The sequence below is a fragment of the Ochotona curzoniae genome, unplaced genomic scaffold, assembly GCF_017591425.1.
Source record: "Ochotona curzoniae isolate NIBS_2020 unplaced genomic scaffold, NIBS_Ocur_1.0 scaffold_3208, whole genome shotgun sequence".
NCBI classification, from domain to species: domain Eukaryota; kingdom Metazoa; phylum Chordata; class Mammalia; order Lagomorpha; family Ochotonidae; genus Ochotona; species Ochotona curzoniae.
In genome coordinates this window covers 5547171-5557569 of record NW_024467106.1, presented here as the reverse complement: position 1 = coordinate 5557569, position 10399 = coordinate 5547171, and the positions used below count along the sequence as shown (strand labels likewise).

Below are 10399 nucleotides of genomic sequence, written 5' to 3'. Positions count from 1 at the left end.
GGATGGAGGTGGTTCACGAGACGGACAGCCTCGGAATTCATGCAGGGCTCGGAGGATGACCAGAAAGGCCTCCAGGAAGAGGCTAGCGGCCAGACACCCGCGTGCGGAGGCGGCACAGGGGACTTTAGGACCCTGCGCCCCGGGCACGCGCGCGCGCGCTCTCCGCGGGAGCGGCCGGGGAGGGCGCGGCAGCCGCATCCCGGGGGGCGGGGTCGAGCGCCCGGGCCGCAGTGCGATTGGCGGAGGCGCGTGGGTGACGCGGCCCTGACAGCGCGAGGCCCCGCCCCGGGCCGGCCCCGCCCCCGCGCGCGCGCACGCCGGCGGCCCCGCAGCCTCGCTCTGGCCCGCGCCGCGCCCCCGCGCGTCCGCGCCTCAGTCGGTCCCGAGCGCGCTGCGGGGCGGCGGGCTGCGGCGGGGTCCGCGGGCGGCGCGAGACGAAGGTCGGAGCCGGCAGGGTCGCGCAGCGCCATGGCCCCCATTGGCCTCAAAGCCGTGGTCGGAGAGAGTAAGTGGTCCTACCCCGCCGCGGCGCCCGGGTTCCGCCGCTGCCCACCCCGGGCCTGAGGGGGGCTCCCAGCGCCGGCCGCCGGCCAGGGACGCGAACCCGCGGTCCCCGGGCCCTGCGCCTGCCCGCCGGCCTCCCCCATGCACCGCACATCTCCCCGTCGCCCCCCGGAGCCTCTCCATCCTTCCCCGGCACCTCGTCCCCTCGCTCGCGCCCACCCCGCGGCCCGCCCGGGGTCCCCCCAGCGCCCTCCCCGCGGGGCCCCCGCTCCCTCCCCAGCCTCCTTTATTCCTTGCTGTCCCCAGCCCCTCCCTCTCTCCCCCACCCTCTCCCGGCTGAGTCGTGACGAGCGGGCCCCGGGTGGCGTCCTCCTCCTCCGGCGTCCTGGGGAGGGGACGAGCCGTGCGCGCGGGCGGCCGGGACCCACCTGGGAGCGGCGCGCGGCTAGCCGGGGCCACCCCGGGGCGCCTGGGCGTCCCCGAGGGTCCCCAAAGGCCACCGCGCCTTCCCACGACTTGGGCTCCCACCCCCCCCGAGGGTGGGGTCTTCTCGGGGTCACGACCCCTGCGCGATGCTGCTGGTGCTTTCGGGGAGTCGGTGGAGCCCCCCGTGCGGGACTGCGCGCTCGGCGGGCGGGGCGAGTCTGCAGGCGCCGCAGTCCGCAGTCTCCCTTTGGCGGGACTCGGCACTGGCTGGGCAGAGCGTTGCGGGCGAAGGGTGCGGGCGGTGGTGGGGGGAAGGATGGTTGTTTGTGGAGCTGCAGGAAAAACAGCATAAATGGATTTTTAAAGAAATGGGTGGAGGCGAGCGTCGTCTGCAGCGGGGTGAGGGCTGATGCAGGATGTTCTTGGTCCCGTTAGATGGGCCGCAGGTGTCGAAAAATCGGTGTTTGGGCTCTGTTTTCATCGCCTAAACCGGGCCAGGCTGCTGCTGCGGCTTTGGCTGCTGCTTTGAGATGAACAGGAAGTGAAGACTGGACTTGGCTCTGTAGGAGAGGATAAAAAAGGAAAAACGGTACAAAAATGGTGAAAATGGAGATATTTAGTTTTCCTCTTTTTTTCTATCGAATGCCTTTCTCTGTGTAGTGTTCTTTTATTTATATTTTGAGCATCCTAACTGCTATATACGAGTTATTCCTATGCAAGAATGGTGTTGCATAGGCTTCCTTGATTTATTAACTCAGACACAAATTGCTGCAAAAACCGAACCCTAGGTGAACAATTTTTTTTTTAAGTGCTTAGTGTTGCACCTGCATTGCCCTTGCAGTAGATGCTTGCACCTTCTATTTTCTGCCGGGTTTTGAGGCTGGGTCAGGGATGGAGAGTGGCTGGCTGGTGCACGGGGATTCTGCAACCTCGTCACCCCCATTTTACTCATGGAAAAGACATGCATGGTAGGAACAGGTAAAAGGCTTGCTGAAATAGGTGGCAATTAAGTTTTACACACACAGTGTCCATTACCTTGTAATTTTAGTTAGAAAAAATAAACTGTCATCATTCTGTTTATACCACTTCCTCGCAATACCTTTTAAAGCATTCCAAAATGTTACGTTGTTTCCAATGTTATATTTGAGTGCTGCCCATTGAAGGTAAAATCTCTAATTGTTACAGAAACCAAGGGTTTGTATTCTGCCAAGATTCTCCTCCCTGCAGGTGGCTCCTTGGGCCTCCTTTCTCACCTTTTTTTAGAAGCGAGCATAATGGTTTTAAAAAAATCAATATGCCATATGGCCCAAGAATTTTTTTTTGAACAAAGCAAAGCTACTGTGTACAAAAATAAAATCAAGGCGGTCTGTAGAAATATGGCCTGTGTGTGAACAGCGTTTTATTTCAGTAACAAAATGAAAGTAAAATTAGGTGGGTTTTTTTTTTTATTTTTTTATTTTTTTGTAATGACTGCAAATCAGTTTGAATATCACCATCACAGCTTGGCCTTCTCAATATATTGTTCATCATCTTATTTGTTAAAAATGATAATGTGTTTATCTTCCCAGCAATTCAAATGATCTTGTTTGGGTGTTTTGTTGTTTGTGTGTTTCCGCCCTTTGTGTGTTTTTAATGCATTGACTTATTTTGACCAGCAATATATATTTTTCAATTTATGTGTTTATTGAAACAGTTACAAAGAGAGGAACAGGCAGAGAGAGATCTTCTGTCTTCTGGTTCACTCTCCAGATGGCCACAAAGGCTGGAGCTGAAATGAAGCTGATCTGAAGCCAGGAGCCACAAGCTCCTTCTGGGTCTCCCACACAGGTGCAGGGTCCCAAGGCTTTGGGTCATCCTCCACTGCTTTCCCAGGCCACAGGCAGGGAGCTGGAATGAGGGTGGAGCAGCCGGGACATGAGCAGGTGCCTATATGGGATGCCTGCACTTGGAGGAAGAGGATTAGCCAGTTAGCCAGTTGAGCCATTGTACCAGCTCCTCCCCACCCCACCCTTTTTTTTTTATATATATATTTTATTTTGACTGGAAAGGCAGACTTACACAGTAAAGGAGAAGCAGAAAGAGCGAGTTGACCTTTATTGAGTGGCTGCAGGTATAACAAAAACAGAGCCTGTCTTCAGCTCAGGCATTCATTCCCAAACGTTTGCTCAGAGGCTGCTAGGAACTGGGGTATTCAGAGAAGAGTATCATGGGGCTGCTGACCCTTCCTGCTGCACGAGACAGCCCTGCCATGTCTTCCCTGGTACTTCCCTGGCACGTTTAGGGTGTGCTCTGTGTTACACTTGCATTGGTCTTGCCCAGCTGGGTTCTAAGTTTTTTTGGAGAAAAGCCGGAGGTTGTCTTTCTCGGATCCGTCTTCAGTGCTAAATTCTGACAATCGCTGTGGAATAACTGGCTGTAAAATGCGAGAGTTAGAGAGAGGACTTTTGGAATTAGACTGTCTGGAATCGCTTAAATTAGCTGCGTGACTTGGGCAAATAGGGGGATGTTTTTGTGCCTCCATTTCAACTACAAAATGGGTAAAAATAACACCTGTCTTGGGGGAGGTGCTTATGAAAGTTTAATGGGAGGGGTGCGTGGTTCTTAGCAGACAGGGACTTCAGTAACTGTTGCTACAATGAGATCTGCCACAGGGCAGGTAATACTGTTAGAGGGTTTGGGGGAAGGATAGACTAACTGTCCTCTGGGGTGGGGGTGCTAGGGAGGAAGAGGAATTTGGGATAAAGTTTTTTTTTTTAAGATTTATTTATTTTTATTGCAAAGTCAGATATACAGAGAGAAAGAGAGACAGAGGAAGATCTCCCATCCAATGATTCACTCCCCAAGCAACTGCAACGGCTGGTGCTGGGCCGATCCGAAGCCAGGAGCCTAGATCCTCTTCTGGGTCTCCCACACAGGTGCAGGGTCCCAAGGCCCTGGGCCGTCCTCCACTGCTTTCCCAGGCCACGAGCAGGGAGCTGGATGGACAGTGAGCAGCTGGAGTACGAACCAGCTGCCACATGGGCTCCTGGTGCTTGCAAAGTGAAGAGTTAGCCACTGAGCCATTGTGCCAGGCTGCTAAATAAATATTAAAACAAACAAATAAATAAAAACAACCAAGTAAGCTTCAGTCAAGTTTTGGTGGCTGTATCGTCTAACTATATAAATACCCAGGAGGGAACTAATTGATCATGTGATTACATGTCTAGTTAATCTGCTAAGAAACTGCCTGCTTTCCAAGGTGATAATGCTATTTTGCATTTCTATCAACAGCATATGGGAATTCTTATTCTAGATATTGTCAATTTTTAAAATTTCAGGGTTTAAAAGTATATATATATATATATTTAAAAGATTTATTTTATTTTTATTGCAAAGTCAGATATACAGAGAGGAGGAGAGACAGAAAGGAAGATCTTCCATCCCATGATTCACTCCCCAAGCAGCCACAACGGTTGGAGCTGAGTCAATCTGAAGCCAGGAGCCAGGAGCTCTTCCAGGTCTCCCATGTGGGTGCAGGGTCCCAAGGCTTTGGGCCGTCCTCGACTGCCTTCCCAGGCCACAAGCAGGGAGCTGGATGGGAAGCGGGACTGTGGGATTAGAAGTGGCTCCCATATGGGATACCAGCGCATGCAAGGCGAGGACTTTAACCGCTACGCCATCGTGCCGGGCCCTAAAAATATATTTTTCAAAGATTTGTTATTCTTGGAAAGGCAGACTTACAGAGATAAGGAAAGAGAGCGAGAAAGATCTTCCATCCACTGGTTCACTCCCCAAGTGGCTGCAATGGCTGGAGCTGAGCATGTCTGAAGCCAGGAACCTGGAGCTTCTTCCGAGTCTCCCACACAGGTGCAGGGTCCTAAGGCTTTGGGCCATCCTCCACTGCTTTCCCAGGTCACAAGCAGGGAGTTGGAAGGGAAGTGGAGCAGCCGGGATTAGAGCCAGCACCCCTGGAATCCCAGCGCATTCAAGGCGAGGTACTTTAGCCGCTGGGCTACCACGCCGGACCCAAGATATATTTTTATTTTTATTGGAAAGTCAGGTGTACAGAAAGTAGGAGAGACAGAGAGGAAGATCTTCTGTCCATTTACTCATTCTGCAAGTGACCGCCATGGCAGGAGCTGCGCTAATCTGAAGCCAGGAGCTTCATCCAGGTCTCCCATGTGGGTGCAGGGTCCCAGGTCCTTGGGCCATCCTTGATTGCTGTCCCAGTCCACAAGCAGGGAGCTGGATGGGAAGTGGAGCAGTTGGGGTACTAGCTGACACTCATATGGGATCCTGGCACATGGAAAGTGAGGACTTAAGCCATTTGGCTACTGCACCAAGCCCGATTTTTGTTTTCTATTAAAAGCATCTATTGATATGATTTTTTTAAAAAAAGATTTATTGGGCCCAACGTGATAGCGTAGTGGTTAAAGACCTTACCTTGCATGTGCTGGTATCCCATATGGGCGCCACTTCTAATCCTGGCTGCCCTGCTTCCCATCCAGCTCCCTGCTTGTGGCTTGGGAAAGCAGTCGAGGACAACCCAAAGCCTTGGCACCCTGCACCCGTGTGGGAGACCTGGAAGAAGTTTCTGGCTCCTGGCTTTGGATTGACTCAGCTCCAGCCGTGGTGGTCACTTGCAGAGTGAGTCAATGGACAGAAGATCTTCCTCTCTGTCTCTCCTCCTGTCTGTATATCTGACTTGCCAATAAAAAGACAATAAATCTTTCTTAAAAAGATTTATTTATTTGAAAGGCAGAGTTATATACAGAGAGTAAGCTACAGAGAGAGAGATCGATCTTTCATCCACTGTTTTACTTCCCAAATAGCCACAGTGGCTGGGACTGAGCTATCCCAAGCCAGGAACCAGGAGCTTCTTCCTGACTTGCACTTGAGTGCCTTGGGATATCTTCCACTGCATCCTCAGGATCATTAACACGGAGCTGGCTTGGAAGTGGAGCAGTCAGGTCTCGTGCATATGGGATGCTGGCATCCCTAGTAGTGGCTTTACCCCCTACACTCCCTTGCTCTCCTCAGGGTTAATTTTCATCTAAGTGCAACCTTGGGTTGAATCCTGCAGGACACCCGCTCTTCGTGGTTGGATTGCCTGGATGAGAATTCTAATGGCAGCATCACAGTGTTCACACTAAATAATATATGAAAAGTTGCTTGGAAAGGCACAAAAATGTAAGGGGCTGTGACTGTGTTACAGTTAGACATCAGTGCACCTGCTCCAGGTTACTAAAGAGTCGGGGAAATAGACTGCGGACACGGGCCGCTGCCCGCACTCTGAGAGCCCTGGAGGTGTGCACGGTTAAAGCAGCTCAGATACGCCTCTGATCTTGGTATTGTCCCTGGGGTTCCAGTGACTCCCCCACCCCCAAAGCCTCTGGGCAGAATCCAGCCTTTCTCTCTGTCCCTCCCCCCGTCTCCTCGTGGTCACTGACTTTCCCTTTCAGAGCCTACTGACCGTTTGGCCTTGGGGCTGACCTTGTAGGAAGTGAACATGAAGCTAAGTGTTTATCAAACTAGCAAAGCCTATTTTAAAATTTTAATCTTGTTTATTTAAGATTTATTTTATTTTTATTGCAAAGTCAGATATACAGAGAGGAGGAGAGACAGAGAAAGATCTTCCATCCAATGGTTCACTCCCCAAGTGACCGCAACAGCTGGAGCTGAGTCAATCTGAAGCCAGGAGCCAGGAGCTCTTCCGGGTCTCCCACGTGGGTGCAGGGTCCCAAGGTTTTGGGCTTTCCGGGCCACAATCAGGGAGCTGAATGGGAAATGGAGCTGCCAGGATTAGAACCGACGCCCATATGGGATCCTGGCGCGTTGAAGGCGAGGACTTTAGCTGCTAGGCCACCATGCCAGGCCTAGCAAAGCCTTTTTTTATTCATAGAAAGAAAAGCATCTAGAGAATGATAAAGAAAATCAAATAAATTAAAATGCATATATGTCGTTTATTTGGAAAGCAGGGTTACAGAGAGAGAGAAGGCGGGACAAGAGAGAAGTCTTCCATCAGCTGGGTCAAGCCCAAATGTCCACAACAGCCATGGCTGAGCTGAACCAAAGCTAGGAGCCAGGAGCTTCTTCTGGCTTTCCCTTGTGACCTGCAGACAAGTGGTGTCACACAGTGGGGAATGTCCTCTGACTGAGGCCGCGTGGGGAACGCTGGAGCCCTTGGGGATGGGGAAGGCTGATGAGGTGCAACAGGGCCTTGGTGCTAGCCAGCCGGGCAGAGGAGCATCCGAGGTTGACCTGAGAGCGGGGAGGGTTCAGTCTGGCTGGAGAGGTGCCAGAGAACCCATTAGCCTTCCTGAGATCATGTATCTACACTCTCTAGGCCGTGGGGAGCCAGTTGGATGACCGGGACCCTGGCTGAGAGATGAAAATCAGAAGGAAAAAGAAATAGGTTGTGGGGAATGGTCAGCATGGAGGGCATGCTGTTCCCGGAGCCTGCTTACCCTCTGACGGGAGATGCTCAGAGGTCGGCAAGCAGAGGGCCGACGGAGGTGTGAGCTGCAGGCTTGGGTTGGGGGCATCTTCCAGGGAGTGTGGGAGCAGGCTGGATCCAGGGAAGGGGATAGAGGGTGACCGAAGATGCTGAGGGCTGTGGGCTCAGCCACAGTAGCTGGCGACCCTGGGAGTACGAGGGGGCAGCACCCCCAGTAGGGCAGCGTGTGACTTTGATTCACTGGCCCCCCCTCCGACTGATGCTGAGCAGCTTTCAGAGTCCTCCTCTCAGGAATGAGGCCCCCATTCTGGGCTGGGAGGCTTGTCAGCTAGAAATGCCCGCAGAGCACATCAGGTGAATGCTCTCATTGGTCCCCGGACTCATGGACAGTGATGGCGCCAGTTGCTAGGGATGTAAGAAAAATTACACATTGGAACTGGACAAGAGTGTCCCTTCACCCCGTGTTGCTTTCCCATCATGGGCTTTAAAAGGATACAGTGCTATAAAGAAACCCCTGAAAAATTACTCAGTGTGACCTGGCACTGCAGATTAAACCCTTGTCTGTGCTGCTGGGTCCCCTACCCCATACTTGTTAAAGTTCGGGCAGCTCTGTTTCCAGTCCAGCTTCCTGCTGCTGTGACTGGGAAACAACACATGGTGACCCAACTGCTTGAGCCTCTTGCCAGGACTGGGACAGAGTTCCTGGCCCCTGGCTGTTGTGGCTATCTGGGGACTGAACCCACATATGGACATTTTTCTCTCTTTTGCTCTGTCTCTGCTTTTCTCTCTTTCTTGACACTCTGCTTCTCAAATATATAAATAAATAATAAATCATGAGGCAAAACTTGAGGCTGGCACCATGGCATAGCAACCTAATCCTCTTCCTGTGGTGCCAACATCCCATATGAGCACCGGTTCAAGTCCTGGCTGTTCCACTTCATTCCGGCTCCCTGGTAGCATGCCTGGGAAGCAGTGGAGGACAGTCCACGTGCTTGGGATCTGCATCCACTCAAGCAATCTGGAAGAAACCCCTGGCTCCTGAGTTCAGATCATCCCACCTCTGGTTTTGGCAGCCATTTGGATGAATGAGCCAGTGAATGAGAGATACTTCTCTCTAGCTTTCAAATATATACATATATATAGTACCTTTTAAAAAAAATAAGCAAAATTATTCAGTATACAGACTCATGTTTGAGATAAAGGTGCTCTGTTGTGGGGATTTCTTTCTTTTTTTTAAAGGATCTGTCCATTTGAAAGACAAAGGGATATGCGTAGGGCATGGGTGTTGGTGTTGCATGGAGCAGCTTGAATCCCCTTTACCGCGATGCCAGCCCTGTAGCTTTGGGGTTTGAGGAGAAGGTAACCATGCGGCTGCATTTCCCCCTGTATTTGGGTGGGTTACCTTCTGGGAAACTGTGTCACATGGTGAAGGGGGCGGGAGCAGGGGTGGCCTCTCATGGTGGGGGTGGCCTGGACTGTGTGGGCTGCTTGTTGGGGAGCCCAGAGTCTGTGTCATTAGCTTTTTCTTGGACTCTAATTCCTCAGAGAAGTTTCTTCCGTGTTCTGCTGTGGGAGGCAAAGGCTTGCCTGCCAGGATTCTGGCATTGAGTGAGGAAGACGTGAGAAGGGGGCTCCTATCAGGCAGTTTGCTGCCACTGTAGGGGCTCCTACAAGCCAGGGGTCACCTCAGTGTCCTGCCAGGTGAGGGAAGACCAGTTGGCCTGTCGGCAGGACCTTTTATTTTATTTGAAAGGTGGGACAGAAGCAGAGAGTCTGTCATCTACCGGCTTGCGCTGTGAGGAGTGACTAGCACATCAGCCCCAGAGATTGATGAGACCCCCATCCTGTTGGACCCACCACTGCTTTAATCAGTGGTTTCCCTTAGGGTTCAGCCCCCTGAAATTTCAGTCTCAGTTGCTTTCCCAGGCCATTGGCAGGGAGCTGTATCAGCAGTGGAGCAGCCAGGACACAAATTGCCACCCACATGGGATGCCGGCACTGCAGACAGTGGCTTTACGCACTACCGCACCACACTGGCCCCAGGGTCTAGGGCTAAACTGCTTCTTCCATACCCTCCCACTTCTCAGGAACCAGCCAGGTGCCTTATGCTTCTGCCCATTCTTCTCAGCTCCAGAGGTAGCTGACCCTGCCAGTTCTTGGAACTGCGCATGTCTGGCCGATGTCCACTGCTCCTGGTGCTCACTGAAGGCTCCACTCCCACAGGGCCCGCACTCAGGACCTGCTAAGTTAGCCATTTGTAGGAAATGAGCCCGCAGACCCATAGTATAAAAGTTATATTTGCATTTCAGGAGGGAAGGAGGAGCGGGCTCCCCAGCCAGAGGTGGGGACCGCTATACTCTTGCTCCTGACAAACCCTCGTTCTGGTGTCAGAGGACAGGGCCGCCTGTCTGCACGGTGACCCAGAACCTCACTATGCCAACAAAGGGTTGACACACCAGATCCAGGAATTTTGTAGCAAGCTGGGTCTCTGCTGAGGCTACGGCCAGGCTGGACTGCATGCCCAGGCTGCTGCTTCTGGCTGCATTCTTCATGCTGCCCCGCTCCGCCTCCCCAGGCTCCACGATACCACCCCAGGTAGGGATCTTTGATCTAGAACTTGCCGCTGAACTACGTGGTGTGGAGAGAAAAACCTCACAGTCATGTCTCACCCCGCCTCCTTCCTCCGGCTGGGGGCAGGTGGCAAAGGTCAGTGTTTAACCTTCAGTGCAGAATGTTCATATAATGTGTGGCCAGGGAGTCAGAGCCCCCCTGTCTACCTGTCTGCTGTCACTGGTTGGCTAGAGGGAGTGGCCCGTGCTCCAACCTAGAGAGGAAAGTCTACCCGAGAAGTCTGTGAAAGGAAGAATAATAGGAAGGTGACAGAGTCTCAGGCAATGACCTTGTCAGAGACACAGGCCAGGGCAGAGGCTGCCACTGCCACCTCCGTGTCCCACTGAGAAACCAGGAACGTGGAGCTCAGACATGCGGTAATGTGAACTGACCCAGTGAGATGAGGAGCCAGCCAGCTATCCA

The 10399-nt window shown here is 52.6% G+C and overlaps 1 protein-coding gene across 2 annotated transcripts in view; it reads left to right on the top strand.

Moving 5' to 3' along the window:
- The first annotated feature begins 350 nt into the window (after nucleotides 1-350).
- The window catches only part of STXBP1 (syntaxin binding protein 1), a 55065-nt gene continuing 45016 nt past the window's right edge, over nucleotides 351-10399 (top strand). The window contains exon 1 of one of the 2 annotated variants that reach the window (XM_041004507.1): nucleotides 351-505. In XM_041004507.1, coding sequence (XP_040860441.1) covers nucleotides 469-505 — 37 coding nt within the window. In that variant the 5' untranslated portion in view covers nucleotides 351-468. The remainder of the gene's footprint in view (nucleotides 506-10399) is intronic. The other variant, XM_041004508.1, reaches the window with a different exon arrangement.